Consider the following 20,436-nt stretch of genomic DNA (forward strand, 5'->3'; position numbering starts at 1 on the left):
TCCTGACCTCAGGTGATCCACCCACCTCGGCCTCCCAAAGTTCTGGGATTACAGGTGTGAGCCACCGTGCCCCACCTCTTCAGTTTATTTCTTTAAGGACACAGACTTTAGAGCCAGACCCTGGATTCATATTCCACAATCATAGCTCTGCTGTTTACTAGCAGTTACTTCCTTCCAGTTTTTACATAATCTTACTTTGGGCAATTATGTAATCTCTTAGTGCCTCTGTAAAATGGAGATGATAATAGTACCCATTTCATAGTGTCGCTGTAATGATTAAATTAGTATGAATAAAGTATTTAATATATTGCCAAGAGCATAGTATAAATGTATGCAAGTATGAACTATTATTATATTTATAAAATGAGACATTACTAATTAAATTTCACACAGGCAACATAAAAATACCTTAAAATTTTTTTTGGTGGGGAATTGCCCTTTAAAAATTAAATTACTGGCTGGGCATGGTGGCTCATGCCTGTAATCCCAGCACTTTGGGAGGCAAAGGAGGGCAGATCACTTGAGGTCAGGAGGTCGAGACCCGCCTAGCCAACATAGTGAAACCCCGTCTCTACTAAAAATATAAAAATTAGCCAGGCGTGGTTGTGTGTGCCTGTAATCCCAGCTGTTTGGGAGGCTGAGGCAGGATAGTCGCTTGAACCCAGGAGGTGGAGGTTGCAGTGAACCAACATCGTACCACTTAACTCCAGCCTGGGAGATAGAGTGAGACTTCATCTAAAAAAATAAATGCATAACATAAATATAAAATTAAATTACTTCATCTGGAGAAGCGTTTTGCTGTGGCATTTAGCTTAGAACTGTACTATGAGGAATACCAGTGAATTATTCATTCCTTAATTCAGTATTTTTTGAGTGTTTGCCAGGCATATGCTGCATTCTAGGAAGACAGGGAATTTACACACCAGTAGAGGAAGTGGTAACTAAGTGAACGAATAAAGCCCAGGATAATTATCCAGAATCAGCAGAAAGGCCTGGGAGGATTTGTTGTGTGCATGAAGCAGATGAGAGGCCTGGGCTGGACCGTGGTGAGCCAGGGAGAGAGGAAACAAGGGCTGTCAGAGAGGGTGCTGGAGCCATGTTTTGCAGGGTCTTCAAGACTCCAGCAAGCAGCTAGGAGTATCTACAGGGAGTTTAAATTTCTTTTCAAGGAAGTGTGAAGAGAGGTTTTACCCAGGGGAATGTGCTGGTTTCATTTACATTTGCTGAAGTTTTTTCTGTCTACTGCATAGAGAATGAATTGGAGACGGGCAGGCCCAGCCTGGCAGTAGACAAGTGCAACACTCCAGGGCTAGGCTGAGGGGCGGCAGTGAGGTGGAAGGAAGTGCATGCAGTCAAGTCAGATCACACACATTTATTTTGGTGGTAGACTTGACAGGTGGTGATGATGGCTTGGATGAGGAAGACAATGAGGAGGCACGGATATTACGTAGATTTTTGGCTAAGTGCAATTTTGACAGTATGCATATATTCCCTCTATTATTAAACTTTCTTTTCATTTAGACATGATCCTTCTCAAAACTGTAAATGTTCTAGTGTGTGTGCTGCCCAAGTGAACATGAAGACTGCACATTTTTTAGGTATTTTAAAACTTTCCCAATCTAGATTTTTTTGCACTGCAAATTGTACAGTCGTTTCAAATTTCTTCTTGTTTTCTTGTTTAGTAATGGGAACCTCCTTTGTTGATATCTTGGGTATTTAATTGGGAGCATTTTACCTGTTAATTATGGCTGTTGAGGATTTAAACTCACTTTATTTACCACTAGTCTTTTGAGATAAGATTGCTGAATATCCTGCCTGCCCTGGGGAGTGTCAGAGCCTGTGAAGGCCTGCACCTGTTGAGAGGCAGCCTTCCCTCCTCTGCGATTCCTGCTTCTGGCTTCTATGGGCGATGAAGGGATGTGGGGTGGGAGGGGCACCTGGAGCCGCTGAGCCAGCTCCACTTGAGTCTCACTGTGTAACTCTATTGTTCTTTTCAGCATGGCCTTCAGGGGTAGGAAGTCAGGCTTATGAGATTTTATCTACTGTCACTGGGACTAGTATACCTCCTCAGTAAGTGGAATGTATTATTATTTTACTAAAATATGGCTTCTTCGTGTGAATGAAGTGAGATCAAGCATATAAAGCAATCTTTAGTTAAAAGATTGCTTAAATTGTTACATGTGAAATTAATTATTTTACTTTTTTCTAAGAAATGAAGAGAAACTGGGAAAAAAATTCATTAGACAGTAATGCATAGAGATTTTTTTACACCTAAATGAGAAGCCAGAAATTCATATAAGACATAAGAACTTCAAAAACATTTCTTAGGCACAGACTATTATTAAACACTCATGGATGTTTTTGATTTTCTGTTACATAAAAATGCTCAGGTCAACGTCATATTCAGAACATTTAAAAATAACTCAGTCTTAAAAAAGAAGATATAAAGTATTATCAGCTGTGCTTTTTGTGCATAATTAGCATGTGCCTGTGGAGGTATAATGACTTCTAGCCTAATGATAGTATCATGATCAAAAGTTCAGATGGCAAAAATTGGAGCTCCAGCTGGATGACACATTTTATAACAATTCAAAGATGACTCCAGCATAGAAGCCATGCTATTTTAGTTCTTTGTAATCCCCCCTTCACCCATCAATGGGCCGTGAAGGCACTGATAAAAGAGCCTTTTAGAAATGCTTCTATTTGTTTCCTTTCTTACAGATTTAATGTGTGCCTACCATTTCCTTCAGTGCTGGACAGGCTGCTGTGAAGGGACATCACCTTTTCCCTTTTTCCAAGATGGCTCAAGATTCAGTAGATCTTTCTTGTGATTATCAGTTTTGGATGCAGAAGCTTTCTGTATGGGATCAGGCTTCCACTCTGGAAACCCAGCAAGACACCTGTCTTCACCTGGCTCAGTTCCAGGAGTTCCTGAGGAAGATGTATGAAGCCTTGAAAGAGATGGTAAGTAGTGGACCAGAGTAATGAAATTATTTTCTGACTTCAGGGACTCTACCAGATTTCACCAAGACAGAATGCCACCCAGAATCGGGACTTGTGGTATTGACTGAAGTGCCGATGGATTAAGAAGACAAATTAAGAGCTGGTTTCCTAGTCTCCGATTTATTATATTATTATAATTTCTTCTTGAGTAGCTGTATTGTCACATGACACTTACTGACCAAGCAAGTTGTTCTTAAATAATCAAGATTTCATGCTTGTTGTCAAGTAGTAAATGGGATTCTTTTGAAGGCCTTTGTGTCCCTTGAATCTTGGAGAATTTGTTACATGCTTAACCCTTCCTCAACCCTCTTCTCAAGTGGGCTGTCCTAAGAGATGATAAATATTAAGGTCTCTTCCTGTAATACTTTTTATAAATATTAAGATTTTGAGTATCTTTACTATTATATAATTTATTATTTTCAAAATTTAATATATTTTCGTTTTGATGTCATGTTTTATTATGATAGATATTTTTATGATTTAGCACATGTTGTTATATTATGAGCTAGTATTTTGTATTTAATTTCAAAATGAAAAGCAAAATTGTCACTTAACAAAGTGTTCTTGTGTTAAGCTTTTCTTCCCTTAATCAAAGAGTAAGTAGGAAATTTGAAGAATCATTTGTATTGATAATGTGAGTTCATATGTCTTTAGAAACTATAAGGAAAGATACAGTCTGTGTGAACAGCCAATGCTAATTTAAAAAATTTTTTTTTAATGAGACATATGTAACTTGACCTTTATGTGGTCCCAAAAGGTCTAGGACCAGCCTTGATGCTGGGACACATGTGAGAGATGTTTTGCTGCAGTAGCAGAAAGTGCCCATCGTGTTGGCTTACCTGCACGTTATCCTAGTTTGCTTTTATTTTTGAACTTTTATGAAAGGTAACAAGTGGAAAAAGGTCTGGTTGTACAATAGCATGCATGTGTGTTTTTAAATCTTAAGCTGTTTTCTATTTGGTTGATCCTTTTTCTGTTTCAGGGTTTAGATTGTTACAGACTAAGTATGATGTCATTTGCCATACAGTAATCAAAATAGTAATAGACAGATATATACATTTATGCTTTGGCTGCTTTTGTTTCTTTTTACAAGTTCCAGAGTTCTCGTCCCTTTAAATTTTCTTCTTTGAAATAGTCTTACTGGAGCTGTGTTCGTAACCTCTCTTATGTTAGAATAAAACAACCAGGATAAAGATATGGGATTATATAGTTATTAATCACCAATCATATGTTTTCAACTCTTAAGCAGTCTTTGTTATTTTTAAATGAAGTAGCCTTTACTGACTGTTAAGTATGAGTAGAATTAATTTTGCAACACAATTGATTTTACCTATGTCATACATCTTAGTTTGGTGACCTCGTTTAAGGATGAAGTAAGGTGGTTGGTTGTTTTTTAAACTTTATTTGAATTACTTACCTAAAGATCTTATCTAATTCTTTTTTGCTTACTTTTAAAAATGGTATACTAAACAAGAAGCATTCACGCTCCCTCAACCCATAATGTCAGTTCAGTCTTTCTGTGTTGCATAATGCCTTTACTGACCAAAATTTATTTTTCTTTCACAGGATTCTAATACAGTCATTGAAAGATTCCCCACAATTGGTCAACTGTTGGCAAAAGCTTGTTGGAATCCTTTTATTTTAGCATATGGTAAGAATCAAAAACGTGTCCTCTTAAAATGGCTGTTTTAATCTTTGCATTGTTTCACAGAGGCTTACATTATGAACCTTTCTCCTAGTTTTTTTTTTTAATGGAACAACTTATCAAATGTATTCATTGTTCCATTACAAAGATGGCTTCCTATACTGTTGTCCATGTATGTGTGTGTAGTTTTGTATAGATAAACACACACACACACACGCATGCATGCACCCATGCAGATCTTCAGGAAAATAGAGCTCTTCGTATTAGAGGACAGAAACTCCCAGATGATTTAAATATCTATTTTTGCCTGTAATCACTTTCATAACTTCATTTTAAATTCAATATAAAATGGCTATACTAATGATACCAAGTTAATTTTGTTTCATGGTTTCATAACTCACATGCTGTTTCCCATGTTGTAAAGCCATTCTTCAGAGTGTGAATCCTGCCGTGACTTTGCCTTTGACATTGGCTGCTTTGACTTTATTTAAGGGTGCCATTTTGGTTTTATCCAAGGTGGAGATGAATGTGGGGGCACTTTGGGGAGGTATTCCTTCACTGAGCTCCTGTCTGCTGTTCAGTCTCATTTCCTGTTTCATCTTCCACAGCTATACCTCATGGTGGTAGCCGGGTCCTGTTACTAACAGTGCCTGAAGGCACTTTGTGTCAGGATTCCTTTCACACTCATTCTCCTTTGAAATAGCCTTACTGGGCTGAGGTAGGAGCTGCTGGGAGTGTCTCCATGGCCTCCAGCATCTCCCTTGAATACACTTACTTCCCTGTCTGGTGCCCTGGAAGACAGCATGCCTCTCGAGAACAGGAACCATGGTTTTAGTTCTCTTTGTTGTCCTAGGGCCTCCCAAGGAGCATGGCTGAGGTTTGCTTTGGATTGACTGTATTATTAGCTAATGTAATATTTACTTTTAAGATTTTTTAAAGTCAAAGACTAATTGCATAATATAATGACATTGGAACCCAAAATAAAATGAATATTCCCCTTTGATGTTTTAAAGAATCATACAGTTTCCCATTTATAGGTTGTCATAGTCATTATTGGAAGAGATGTAAACTAGGCAGGAAAGGGACAATATGCGTGTTTAGCCCTGTGAGCAGGCATGCATGGACGCCCACACACTCAGCCTCCCCCACTCCACCCCACCCTCGTATGTCCCTCCTCCTTCCCACTTACACCTCTTCCCCCAACCCCTAAACTTCTTCAAGTTCTTGATTCAAAATGGCAAAACTAGTGAGGCAGCAATGTGTTTGCCCACCAGGGCCACGCTTACCTGTCCTAGGTTTATCTATTGCAGTTAGGTCAGTGTTTCTCAAACATCTTTGACCAGAAATACATTGTGTATATGCATATGCACATGGATATGCACACACGCACAGTGAAACACATCTCATGAAGGAATGCATACAATGGCACCCCCTTTTGACTTTCTGCACTTTCAGTTACTCACAGTATAGTACAATAAGATTTTGAGAGAGATGGAGAGATCACATTTACATAACTTTTTTTTTTTTTTTTTTTTTTTTGAGACAGAGTTTTGCTCTTGTCACCCAGGCTGGAGTGCAATGGCACCATCTCGGCTCACTGCAACCTCCACCTCCCGGGTTCAAGCGATTCTCCTGCCTCAGCCTCCCAAGTAGCTGGGATTACAGGTGCCTGCCACCACACCCAGCTGATTTTTGCATTTTTAATAGAGATGGGGTTTCACCATGTTGGCCAGGCTGGTCTCAAACTCCTGACCTCAGGCGATTCGCCAGCCTCAGCCTCCCAAAGTGTTGGGATTACATGTGTGAGCCACCACGCCTGGCCTAAGGGATTAACAATGACAACAATACAATAAATCAACTGTAACAATATAGTATAATAAAAGTTATGTACTACACTATATTGTTACAGTTGATTTATTGTATTGTTGTCATTGTTAATCCCTTACTGTGCCTAGTTTATAAGTTAAACTTTATCATAGGTATGTGTATAGGAGAAAACACTGTATTTAAGGTTTGGTACTGTTCTCAGTTTCAGACATCCCCTGAGAGTCTTGGAACATTTCCCCCATTGATAAAGAGGGACTATTATATTATTATTCTGTGCAGTCCATGTTCACTATGCTGTTCATAGTGAATGGTGTTCATGACCAGAGACTGGATTTCATAACCATTGATGCTTCTTGACCAGAAGTTTGAAGAACATTGATCTAGGCCAATATTGATGGCAGGAAAAAGGAAAAATTGTTGAATGACCTTCATTTAAAAGCAGTACCCATTGTTAGGGGCTTCACGGATTTACTAATTGCTTTTTAGAAGGAAAGAAATACTACGTCCTTTAAATGTACATGGTGGATGTAATACATGCCAGAAATGTGAGAAACATGGGGAGGTATATGATGTTGTGTGAGAGGCATTGCTCACTTTGAGCTGGGCACTGTTTTCTTTGGACTACACAATGGACCTAATTAATTCTTGATGACAGTGTTGCAGGGTAGATAATTATGGATTAGAGTCAGTAAGTCGCTTTCCCTAGAATACAACACTAAGAAGAGCCAGAACCCCACTCCTCATGTGACTTTAAAGTCCACCTTGCTGTAATGTTCTGTCCCTATTGGATCACATCTCGTGATTGAAGTGTTCCAGTCTTGGCATTCCCACTAGCCAGCTTCACTTGCACATACATATTCATTCAGAAGGTATTTACCATGTGTTTTTTTTTTTTGAGACGAAGTCTTGCTCTGTTGCCCAGGCTGGAGTGCAGTGGCATGATCTCGGCTCACTGCAACCTCCATCTCCCGGGTTCAAGGGATTCTCCTGCCTCAGCCTCCTGAGTAGCTGGGACTATAGGCACCCACCACCATGTCCAGCTAATTTTTTGTATTTTTAGTAGAGCTGGGGTTTCACCGTGTTAGCCAGGATGGTCTCGATCTCCTGACCTCATGATCTGCCCGCCTTGGCCTCCCAAAGTGCTGGGATTACAGGCGTGGGCCACCGCACCCAGCCTACAAAGTGTTTTTTTGTGTGTGTGTGCCAGCCCTTAGGAAAACGCGGCTCACCGTCTCTGCCCATTAGGAGCTTCCAGTCAGGGAAAAAGAGATACTTAAGCAGGTCAGCCTGACTCAATGTGATGGTTCTCTGAATGGGAGTAGCAGTTGCTGAGAGGAAGGAGGGTTTCTCAGGAGAGCCCCTGCTGGGGCAAACTTGAAGATGTGATTCTCTAAGACAGGGCATCTGAACTCGTGGGGTCTCATATTTCTTCTTTGTAAAAGTAGTTCAGACTGATTTATTCTGGTGTCCTTGAACTTGTATCTGTCTATGATCTTTCCTTAGCACCTTATCTGCATTACTTTGGCCCCTCTGACAACCAGAAACAAATTCTCCATCCCTTTCTGCCTCAACGCTTGTGTTACCTTTAGAACTGCTCATAAATTTCAGTTTCCTGTTGAGGTATGCCCTGGCTCTGAGCTCACAGAGGTGGCTGAACGGCATGAAACTCCATTAGCAGTCAGATGTTGCCTGTGTCGCCCCTGTTGTTTCACTAGTTGGGCACTTTCTTCCTGGAAGGGATCTTTTCTTACGGTTTTATAATATCAAAATTGCTTTTTTTTTTTTTTTTGAGACAGAGTCTCGCTCTTTCACCCAGGCTGGAGTGCAGTGGTGCGATCTTGGCTCACTGCAAGCTCTGCTTCCTAGGTTCACGCCATTCTCCTGCCTCAGCCTCCCGAGTAGCTGGGACTACAGGTGCCCACTACCATGCCCAGCTAATTTTTTTGTGTGTGTGTATTTTTAGTAGAGTCGGGGTTTCACTGTGTTAGCTAGGATGGTCTCAATCTCCTGACCTTGTGATCCGCCCACCTCAGCCTCCCAAAGTGCTGGGATTACAGGTGTGAGCCACTGCACCCGGCCCAAAATTGCTTTTTAATTACAGTAAAAGCAAACAATTTTCATCACGGAAAAAAGTAAGTCATACGTAGTGTTCATGGAGAATAGGATCAGAAAAGGGTAATAAGGAAGGAGGGATGATTCGGAAATGAAAAGATACTGAAAAGAGAAGAGACGAAATAGATAATAATGGAAAGTTAGAGAACACCTTTTTATTCGATGATGTCCTCAGCATACAAATACTGCCTTCACCTTCTGAAATTCTGATCCATTGCTTCTAACTCTGCCCTCATGATTAAGCATGACAGCTGTTACCTCTCTTCTTCACTGTTCACTATTTCTGTATAACAAATTTCTGCCAAACTTAGCAGCTTAAAACAGTGAATATTTATTGTCTTAAAAATTCATACTTTTAAACTGTAGAATTAAAGTTTAAAGAATTGCTTTAGCTTTTATGTAGAATTTCAATTCCAGATATCAAAAAATAAAATACAAGATGGCAAGTGTATGTTGTTATCTTCCTTTCCTTTCCACTCAGTTTTAGAATCCAAATTTACACTAAGATGGGCTGTCAGCAACTGTCCCTGCAGTGAATCCCAGGCAGTTTCCGATCTCACTCAACGTGCCCTGTGGGATGCTCCAGCCTGAGCTCAGGGCCTCCAGGGAGGAGCCTGACAGATGCCAGCCCCTGGAGTGAGTGCTGGTGGCACTTGTGAATAACAATCCATGGCTCATGTTTGTAAATTGCCTAAGCAAAGCAAACTGTAAGCTCATTAGCAGTGCATTTCAGTGCATTGACTCTGGGCACGGAAAGTCACCTCCTAAAGGTTGGGTGGAAGTTTCTCTGGCTCCTTCTCTTTTTTTATTTTTTGGGAGAAAAATAAAAAATAATATACTTTTTGAACTAAGTTTGCATAATCACTCAACACCTGGGGAAACTCCCAGTTTTGGGTATTCTTTTAGATTTAAGCTTCATAAACTGACATTTCCTTTCTTTTTTTTTTTTTTTTTTTTTTGATGGTGAATATCTGGTTTTTGGAAATGCTCTCCATCAGATTACATTCTTTTTAACAACCTGCATGTGTAAGGATGTCGTTGGGTGCATCTGTCACGCTTACTACATGAAGCTAGGTAGAATTTCTTCTAATATTTAAACTATGGGAAGCATAACAGTCACATTTTTAATTAGTGGCATTGGTTAAACCTGAAGAATCCTAGGATCTTTAGTGGTTAAATTATATGACTCTTGAAATGAACTGATCTCAGGCAAGCCAGTGCTTTATAATGCTTTATTTGAGCTCATAAAAGCTAGGGGAAAAAAATGAATGGCCTCAGAATAACCCCTGATAAAGTTTCTTCAGAGATGTTAGTTATTGGAAAAGCATAAGCTATGTATGTTCACAGGGAAAAAAATGGGTTTAAAAATTACTGTTAGCATTATTTAGTTTGTGGATGAAAATACAGAAGTCGCTTACTAGAGTTGGTATCGTTCTTATTTCTTTGTTAATGAAGTCCTTAGAAATGCTGGGTTTTGGCCAGGCACGGTGGCTCATGCCTGTGATCCCAGCACTTTGGGAGGCCATGGCAGGAGGATCACTTGAGCTCAGGAGTCGGAGACCAGCCTGGGTGACATGGTGAGATCTGGTCTCTACAAAAAATTAAAAAATTTTCCGGGTGTGGTGGCACACACCTGTGGTCCCAGCTACTCAGGAGGCTGAGGTGGGAGAATCACTTGAGCCTGGGAGGTGGATGTTTCATTGAGCTGAGATCATGCCACTGCACTCCAGCCTGGGTGACAGAGCGAGACCCTGTCTCAAAAAAAAAGAGAAAGATTGGGTTTATTAGATTGCAGAAGATGAGGCGGTAGAGAGTACTGATTCCAGGCACCGGCTGTCTTAGCCCCACCTCCATGGCCTTGTAAAGTCTGAAGTTGTTTTACCCTAGCTTGAGTACTGACATTTTCAGTTTCTAGGCCGCATTTTTGTTTCTTAATTGTGTTATAAAATCTTCAGCTGGAATAGACTCAGTCACCACAAAAGGAAAAAGAAAGTAGCTCATCAAGTAGATGTTCCTGCAAAATGTAAGATGTCAAAGTTCAGATTTTCATTGCATGTTTCGTAAAGTTTTATATTTTAAAGAATTTATATTTTAGAGTAAAAGAACATGTAAGAGACTTCTATTTTATCCAAAGCACTTGGTACTAAAAATATATTTTAAAACAATCCTTTCTATTAAATTTCTTTTTAACAAGTGGAGATATTTTGGCAAATTAAAAAATTAAAAGATTAAATCAGAAATATTGGCTACCAACTGCCTATAACCATTAAGTTGCCTTAGAAAGGTCGAAATTACTAACCGTTTGAAATGTGAGAAAACTGATCATGAGAAAAGCCTAGTTCTCTTAGTTCTTTCCATCATTCTCGTTTGGCTTTAAAAATTGATACTGTTACGGAAAGGAAATTGACCACACAAGAGTTAAGTGATCCCAAGGCCACAAGAAGGACAAAACCCCACAAAGTTAAGTTTAGGGAATTCTGAAGGACAGCTAGGAGAGCAAAGATAGAGTGAGGGAAAATATTCCTGTCAGCAGAAAGAGAACGTGCAAAGCGTGATGGTGAGAAAGCAAATGTTACATTCAGGGATACTTGTTCTGTGAACTTAGTAGTTTGAGGTTTTCCTAAATATAATGTTTAAAATGTTTTTATATTAATGATTTTTTCTGCTTGATAAAACTTATTAAGTTTTCCTTTTTGCAGATGAAAGCCAAAAAATTCTAATATGGTGCTTATGTTGTCTAATTAACAAAGAACCACAGAATTCTGGACAATCAAAACTTAACTCCTGGATACAGGTAAGAGAGTAAATCTTGCTCTGCACTTCTTTGAATTAAATCAATTATTTAAAAGTGCTGCTTAAAAAAATTTTGGGGGGGATCCAGTTCTATGATATTTTAGAAACTTTTTCAAACATACCCTTCACTGTTACACTATCTTGCTGAGTAAAAAGATTTTCAAGAGATTTCAATTTTGCTTGACTGTGAATTCCAGAAGATATCAGTCCTTAGGGTGAAGACCTAATGTTGAGTGGTTTTGAAAAGTTTCTTTCAGGTGATTAAAATAATGTATTCCATTTCACTCTAGCAATTGCTATCCTTCAAAAAATTGCTTTTCCCTACCAACCTGGTTTAAATTCCTTTCCACATGCTTCCGTGCCTCTCTCAAAATCTGTTTTGTAGTAAAATGAAAATTCAGCAGTGCAGCGGGAGCAGCACTCTTTATTTTGTGTCCCGAAGTTGGTGCCTGGGCCAGCATATGCACAGACTGGATCTTGGTGCTGTGCGGCCTCTGCTGCTCGCTCACACTTTCCAGTTGGCTACCTACTGTGCCAGTCCAGATAGCTGACAGCTTCCTAGATTTTCCTGTCTGCTTCTGCTTTCTCCTCAAGGGCAGGCATAAGGTGGAGATGTGGTGAGGCTGGGCTGCAGCTGCCCTCACCAGCAGCGCTTTGGCTGTTCTTTTCTGTTCCCCGTACTGCCTTGCTGCAGCAACCCCAGGACTGGCTGATGCCTGTCAGACTCCACTTAGTATGCATGTGGTTCAGATCAGCTGCTTAGTATTATGAAATCATCCAACCAGATTAGTGCATATGGTTTTGTCTATCAGTCTGACTGGTGATATCGTTACATTCACTGCTTTTTACGATTTCTGTTTTAGACAAAATTGCCAACAGATGATGAAGACAGTATTTATATTTTTCTGTTTGAAAGAATAGAAGGGAGTGAGAGGGATTGGGCAATGGAAGGAAAGAATACAAACTTTAATTGGAAGGAAAATTAATGTAAGGAACTGAAGAAAGGAATGGATAAGTAGAATTAGGGAAGAAAGAATGTGTAACAAGGCCAAAGAAACAAAATAACACATTTAGTCCTTAATTTTTTTAATTGTTGCTCTTATTGAGTATTTGATATTTTAATGAATATTTAGCATGTAATTTTGTATTAGATAGCTCACTGAGTCCTGAAGTAGGCCATCTAATGAAGTGTTTTCAGAGTGACTGGGTTAACTTTCTTCATTTAACTCATGACTTCATTAGCCTGTTTAAAAATTTCTGGCCTCACATTTTATTCTGTGTTTTTCTTGTTTAATACTATATCTACTTATTAGTAGCTACTTATTAAGTATAGTTCAGGGAGTTAAAACACTTAATCTGTGCCTTCGGGGAATTCCCAGACTGGTAACCAGGTCACTCCAGGGCAGCGTGGTTGAGTTATTGCTAGAGCTGTGTTTAGGTGTGACGCTGATGTAGAGGGGGACACTTGCTCTGACATGGGGGTTTGGAGACATTTCCTGGGGCAGGTGACATGTTAATTGAATTCTGAAGGACAGCTAGGAGAGCAAGGATAGAGTTAGGGAAAATATTCCTGTCAGCAGAAACAGACTATGCAAAGTATGTTCGTGATAAAGCTAACATATTCAGGGAACTGTGGGTAAGGCTTAGGTGTACCTGGAACTTGGGGTTTTGTGGAGTTGGTGATGAAGCATGAAGCCAGAGAGACCAGCAAGCACGGTCTTTGCATATGACTATAGAAGGTTTTTATCTTGAATGCAGTAGGGTAGCCACCAGAGTATTTAAACAGAGAAATCATGCCTGGGCGCGGTGGCTCATGCCCCAGCACTTTGGGAGGCCAGGGTGGGCAGATCATGACGTCAGGAGATCAAACCCGTCCTGGCTAACATGGTGAAACCTTGTCTCTACTAAAAATACAAAAAGTTAGCCAGGCATGGTGGCACGTGCCTGTACTCCCAGCTACTAGGGAGACTGAGGCAGGAAAATCGCTTGAACCTGGGAGGCAGAGGTTGCAGTGAGCTGATATCATGCCACTGCACTCCAGCCTGGGTGACAGAGTGAGACTCTGTCTCAAAAAAAGGAAAAAAAAAGCCAGAGAAATCATGTAGCCCGTGTGAGTTTTAGAGACTAACAGCAAAAGGAAGTTGGTTGAGAAGAGGGCAAGGATAGACATTGGAAGCTATTGTAGTGATAAGTTGAGAAATTGTGAGGGCCTCAAAGAAATGGAGAAGGGGGCCTGCTTTATAAGATATTAATAAGGTAAATACCCAGAAGGTATAATGGCAGATTAAATGTCGATACACTTAGGCATAGCTGGAAATGTACAGAGAGCAGGTGAATATCCCATTCTCAGGAGAGCAAGCTGATTTGCTGGCAGAGGGTTGAAAGTCAGCCACCTGTGGGAATAGTGGAAGCCTTAGGTGAGGTGAGGTCTGCTCCCAGTGAGTGCTGGGGTAGGGGCCCAGGGGAACTAGAGAGAGCCTTGGGGAGACACTGACCTTAAGGGGAAGTGGAAGAATGATTGATGCTACAGAATGCAAGGAGGGGTCCAAGAAGTAGAAGGAGAGAAGCAACGGAGAATGAGTGCTCATTCATATCTAATGCCATAGAGCAGTGCTGTCCAGTAGGAATAAAATACATGCTGCATAGATAATGGTAAACTTTCCAGGTGCTGCTTTAAAAAACATAAAAAGAAATAGTTAAAATTAATTTTAAGAAGATATTTCACCTAATTCAGTATATCCCAAATACCATCATTTCAACATTTAATCAATATTAAAATTACTGAGATTATTTATAATCTTTTTCATGATGTATCTTTGAAATCCAGTGTGTATGTTACACTAACATATCTACGTGTTATATCTTCATTCAGACATTAAATTTTCTTTGGAAATTCTTGATCTGTATTTAGATTTTATAAAATGTAGGGTTGAAAAAGTAGATTCATATACCCAAGTTGTTCCAAGGAATTTTATAACTGAATCAAGTATCGGTGTTTAAATTAAAATTGAATTAAAATTAAATACAAAGTTCAGTTATTTCCTGGTGCTTACTGCATGGCAGTGCTCTGCAGCCACATGTGGCAGGCGGCCGCCGTGTTGGACAGGGCAGCTGTGGAGCATACAGCAGAAGGATCAAGAAACGCTACTTGGATTTAGCCACTGGGAGCAAAGTCTTGGTGAGGAGAGGTTTAGTGAGAGGTAGAGGGAAATAGCCAGATTGCTCCAGATTGAGAAATGTTGGGGAGGTGAGGAAGCAGAGATGATAAACTTCACTCTTTCAAGAAACTTGGCAGTAAAGGAGGGAGAACTTTGGCAATGAAGGAGGTGATAGCCAAACTAGGGTGGGGTTGGCTGAATTGAGCAAGTCCCAAACATGCTTTACATTGAGATGAATATGCAGGTAGGGAACAGGTGAGGACGTGGGAAGTTGGGAAAACAGTTTCCCTCCTCAGTTACCAAGCAAGCCTGAGCTAAATAACATGAACCGATAAAAAGATATCTAGGAACATATTAATGATTTAACTCTTAACAATTTATTAACATATTAATTATTTAACTCTTAACACCTCTAAAGCTAATTACATTGCCCATCATCAGTCAGTACATACATAATCTCATGTTGGCTATAAATGCAGCAAGATAGAAGATAGTCTATAGGTTGGTTTATAAATCAGTTCACATCTCGGGTATACTTGATTTTATCTTAGAGGTGATATTTTCTTCATGGAGGTTTTAGAGTGACATAGTACATATTAAAGATGTGTACCTTGTCATTCAATATCCTTGTGAAAGTGATAAAACAGCCATATTTTAATGTCTGCTAATTCATTCAGCAAGCATTTATTAGGGCCTACCATGTGCTAGGATGTTCTAATTGTGGTAATAAAATCTTGGATCATTCTGTGTTATTGGAGCATTACAAGTATAACTGAAATACTCTCAATCGAAAACTAAGAATTTCTACAGTAAATTACAAAATTCAGTAAACATTCAAATCAATTAATTAATTTGAAAATGATAGACTGAGTTGTATTTTTAGCACAGAGAAGAAATAATTCTGTTTGACACTTGACATGTTAGCATGTGTTATATTGGAAACACATTGATAAAATGTTTTGGAGTTTTACTGACAACCTTGAATGTGCCATCATAGAGCACCACCTCAACAGCTCTTCTTACAGTTCAGAGACAAAGTTCCGGGACTCTTTCATGTATTTCAGGAATATGTGGTCTTGAAAAGCGTAGTTTTACTGGTAAATCCACTGAACAGATACTTTTTGAGCACCTACTGTTTGCCAGGCACAACTATAGAGGCTGAGGATACAGCACTGGACCTAGAAAGACAGTCTGTTCTCAGATGCTACAATAGATGGGGAAGGTTTCCAGGGCCTGCCAAATGTAAGAGGATGCCTGTCTTCTCTGGCAAAACCATACCACTATTATTTTTTTATTCTGATAGAAAAAAAAAACAAACACACAACAGGGTACCAGGAACAGAGATCAAAAGGTGTTGTATTCTATCTGTATTCTCTTTCGAAATGCAATACTAAACAATATCCAGACAGCGTCTGTCCTCTACTTTCTTTTTTTTTTCTTTTTTCAAAAAAAAACTTTTAAATTAAAAAATCTAACAGACTTACACAAAACATAAATGCCAGGCTTAATAAATTGTGACAGATCCTTGTAATCACCACCCAAGGAAATAGAACAGAACATTGACTGCTCCTGGCTGTCCCTGCCCCCCATGTGCCTCTTGTTGCCTTTTTTTTTTTTTTTTTTTTTGAAGTGGAGTTTCACTCTTGTTGCCCAGGCTGGAGTGCAATGGCTTAATCTTGGCCCACTGCAACCTCCGCCTCCTGGGTTCAAGCGATTCTCCTGCCTCAGCCTCCCGAGTAGCTCGGATTACAGGCATGTGCCACCACACCCAGCTAATTTTGTATTTTTAGTAGAGATGGGGTTTCTCCATGTTGGTCAGGCTGGTCTCACACTCCTGACCTCAGGTGATCCGCCCGCCTCAGCCTCCCAAAGTGCTGGGATTACAAGTGTGAGCCACTGTGCCTGGCCACTTTGTGCCTTAAGAAATTTTTCTGCAGTCCAAGGTCATAAAGATCTTCCATATTATCTTCTAAAAGCATGTTGGTTTCCTTTTCCCATGTAAGTCTGTGATCCACCTGTAACTTTGATGGTGTGGTGTAAGGTAATAAGTAGTCCATTTTCATCTTATTTCCACGTTGATGTCCCATTGCCTGACACCGTTATTGAAAATCATGATCTGTGGTGCTACCTTTGTCGTGCATCAGGTGCCTTTGGGTGCATTTCCCACTGATCTGTGGTGCCACCTTCATCATGCATCAAGTGCATTTCCCACTGATCTGTGGTGCCACCTTTGTCATGTATCAGGTGCCTTTGGGTGCACAGGTGTGATCCTGCATCTCTTCATTGGTTTTGTTGTTTATTTGTGGTATTAATCTTAGTATCAACTTGACTGGACACAAGGTCCTGGTAACATTATTCTGTGTGTTTCTGTGAGGGTGTCTTGGGGTGAGATTAACATTTAAATTAGTTGACTGAGTAAAGCAGATTGCCCATCCTAATATGGGTGGGCCCTATCCAGTCAGTGAGAGACCTGACTAGAAAAGAAGGCTGACGCTCCCCTGAGTAAGAGAGAAGTCCTCCTGCCTGAAAGCTTTTAAACTGAGACATTGTCCTTTTTCCTGCTTTCACACTCAGACTGAAACGTCACCTCTTCCTGGGTCTAAAGCCTGCTGGCCTTCTGACTGAAGCTATACCAGTGACTCTTCTGGTTATCCGGGCATTGGCTCTCTTATGTCTCTGACTTGCTGGCTACTGTAATGGTGTTAGCTGATTCCTTATAATAAATCCCTGTGTGTGTGTGTGTGTGTGTGTCTATCTCATTGGTTCAGTTTCTCTGGAGAACTCTGACAAATATACTGTCTTTATGCCAGTTCCACATTGTCATCATTAATATGGCCTTGTAAGTATCTTGCTATTCAGGAGGAAGTTCTTCCATCTTGTTCTTTATCAAGACAGCCTTGGCTAATATTGGAACTTAGCATTAACTGTTAAATAAATTTTAGGATGTGTGTGTCAGGTTTCACTAAAACACAAAATAATTTGTTGGCATTTTGATTGGCATTGTAATTATTCAATTTGGTGAGAATCTCAATGGCCACTATCCTCGAAGGCAAAATTGGTTTTTCTCAGTTTTGTTTACTATTAGCAAATTGAACAGTACCTGGCACAGTATAAATTTTTGAATAAATTAATGAATATATGATATGAATGAATGACAAGTTGTACGCATTTATTTTTTCAGATAATCTTCCTGATAACTTTGAAACATTTTTGCCAACTTTTAATTAGCATAACCTTTTAATGAGGCTGATGATTCGCTTGCAGAAGTGTCTGTGCTACCATTTCCCAGTTCTCTTAGGTTACATTCATAGTGGTATTTTTAATCTCTGACTTCTTTGCAGGGATCCTTTGAAGCCAGGTGTCCGTCTGATGGTTCCTTTAGTTAGATAGCATAATCAGCAGACCTTCCTTACTGGTCGCATGGAGACCATAATGCATATCCTGAGAGGAAATGGGAACCGGAGGGCTCCTGCCAGCCCTCTGTGAGGTAGAATCCCCACCCTTCCCTCAGGGTCCCACTTGGACTACTTGTGACACATGACCATCTATAACATCTAGACTGGCTAAGGTCGTAGTGTGAGTACATTTGTGAAATATTAATAAAGCTTGATTTCTTCTTACATATAAGCATTCTAATGTTGTTTTCACATCTCAGTGGACTATCTTGTGCACTCCTTGGAGTACTCACCCCAACTTTATTAACCAGTAATAAATTTTGATAAAAAACACATTCTACCTTGGTATATGCAGCTTCTCTTCATCTTTTCTCAACCCTAATACCTTTCCATTTTCCATTTTTGCATCCACATATCATGAAGGCCACTCCCTGATCTTTCCAGATCCTAGCATCTTGCTGCACTGGCTCCAGACATGCCAAACCTATGCACAGATTTGTACTTGGCAGAAATTTTCTTTCCTCTCCTTGGAATGGTTTTATACTCTTACTAGCCTGGCCTGGCTGAGATATGGAAACCTAGGGAAATAATTATTGTTCAAGTTTGAATGGCAGTTTAAAAGGGAAAATAAGGTGATTAGTGAAAAATAGCAGAGGCAAGGTGAAATTCAGAGATGAGGCCACGGATGTTAGTGATTCCTCTTCCACAGCTCCATCTACTATTTTTATTACTTTTAAGTAACAAACACATTACTGATATTTTTTCCTACCTGCGTTCTATTTGCTTGACTTTCTACAACCTCAGGTTTTTTTTTTTTTTAAGATTAATTGATAATTGAATTTTTGTATTTGCCTGTATAGGGGATATTTATTCATTGCTTTTCCAGTATCCATCTCCCCTCCTTTCCCACCTTCTTAATAGTACCCTGAATTTCCTAGCTGTGCATGATTCATTCTGGGTGAGAGGTATCTTATGTGGCTCCTGGAGTGGGTCCTACCTGGCTTAACCAACACAGCTTCTCTGTTCCCCTGGCCACACTAGTTGGTCAAGATGAGCCCCGTAAAGGCTGATGAGATTCAGGGCTGTAACATTTGTTTGCAAGATTGGGAAGTGGATTGTATCTTTCCTGATGAACATGAATTAAGTAGCACATAATCCCTGAAGTTGCTTTTGGTCATGTGGAACCGTGAGATCAGAGCATCTCTGGAAATGGAGTTAGTCCTGACAAAACATAGCTGAGAAAAAGAGCAAGAGAAAACAGGTCATATTCACATTGTGTGGACCCTGGATCAAGTCTTTCCCAGGTATAAATGCTCGAATTTCTTTCCTTTTCTATTTGAGCTGTTTGGTTCAGGATTTTGTTACTAAAAGCCAAGAGCGTTTTGAGATAACATTGTTTGTGGCATAAAAAAAAAAAACATTTCTTTGAAGGTTTTTGAAACTCAGGGACACATGGACACAATTGCAAGAAAGACATCTTATTTATTCAAGGATGTTATGAATAAATAGTGAATTTAATAAAGTGCTTTCAGTTTCTTAAAAATTGCTCTAATTTGTATTTGTTTTTTTCACTGTCATTCATTGTAGAAGATATATGCATTCAAGAAGGCATCCTTCTTCCCAGTCTCAGTTAATTTTACTCCTTTGCACAATCCTGAAGTGAGTTCATAATATATAAGTTTGTCACTGATATGGTTTGGATCCGTGTCCCCACCCAAAACTCATGTTGAATTGTAATCTCCAATGTTGACGGTGAGTGGGGCTTGGTGGGAGGTGATTGTATCATGAGGATGGTTTCTCATGAATGGTTTAGCACCATCCCCCTGGTACTGTCTTCATGATAGTTCTTGCGAGGTCCAGTTGTTGAAAAGTGTGTGGCACCTCCCTTGTTTATCTTGCTGCTCTGGCTGCATGACATGCCTGCTCCCCCTTCACCTTTCACCATGATTATAAGTTTCCTGAGGCCTCCCCAGAAGCCAAGCAGATGCTGCAGTGCTTCCTGTAAGCCTGCAGAACCACGAGCCAGTTGAAGCTCTTTTCTTTATAATTACTTTATAAATTATTCATTGCCTCCATTACTCAGTCTCAGGTATTTCTTTATAGCAATGCGAGAATGGACTAACACAGTCAGTCAGCTTACACTCATTTCCATGGTGGCTGAAATGGCATAAACCCAGTAATTGGAGGTCACCACAAGACCTTGGCAAAAGAGAGTAGCCTTCAAGTAATACCTTTATTTCATGTTATAACTTACCAAATAATAAAGGACTGGTATATCAGTTTCTTTTTAAAATATCCCTCTCTTTGATTTGCACCCTCATAAGAATTCCTCTTTAGGTTAATCACGAACTCCGTTCTTCACACTTGGAACTTTCAAATATAGGATTGTTGCAGGACTTTTCCCTAGTTCAGCTAAGGACAGGGTTCTTTATCCCATGGCCATGAAAATTCAGGCTTGTAGTCAATTTGAATGGTGAGTGAGACTGGGTTTTATTGGGTGAAA

General features: G+C 39.8%; 1 protein-coding gene across 4 annotated transcripts in view; it reads left to right on the forward strand.

Moving 5' to 3' along the window:
• FANCC (FA complementation group C) overlaps positions 1–20,436 on the forward strand; it is a 232,015-nt gene that overhangs the window by 66,272 nt on the left and 145,307 nt on the right. For all 4 annotated transcript variants that reach the window (XM_030800598.1, XM_030800664.1, XM_030800721.1 and 1 more), the window contains exons 2-4: positions 2,722–2,964; positions 4,570–4,654; positions 11,287–11,381. In XM_030800598.1, the coding sequence (XP_030656458.1) occupies positions 2,800–2,964; positions 4,570–4,654; positions 11,287–11,381 (345 nt within the window). In that variant the 5' untranslated portion in view covers positions 2,722–2,799. The remainder of the gene's footprint in view (positions 1–2,721; positions 2,965–4,569; positions 4,655–11,286; positions 11,382–20,436) is intronic.

Source organism: Nomascus leucogenys, chromosome 1a, assembly GCF_006542625.1.
Source record: "Nomascus leucogenys isolate Asia chromosome 1a, Asia_NLE_v1, whole genome shotgun sequence".
NCBI lineage: Eukaryota > Metazoa > Chordata > Mammalia > Primates > Hylobatidae > Nomascus > Nomascus leucogenys.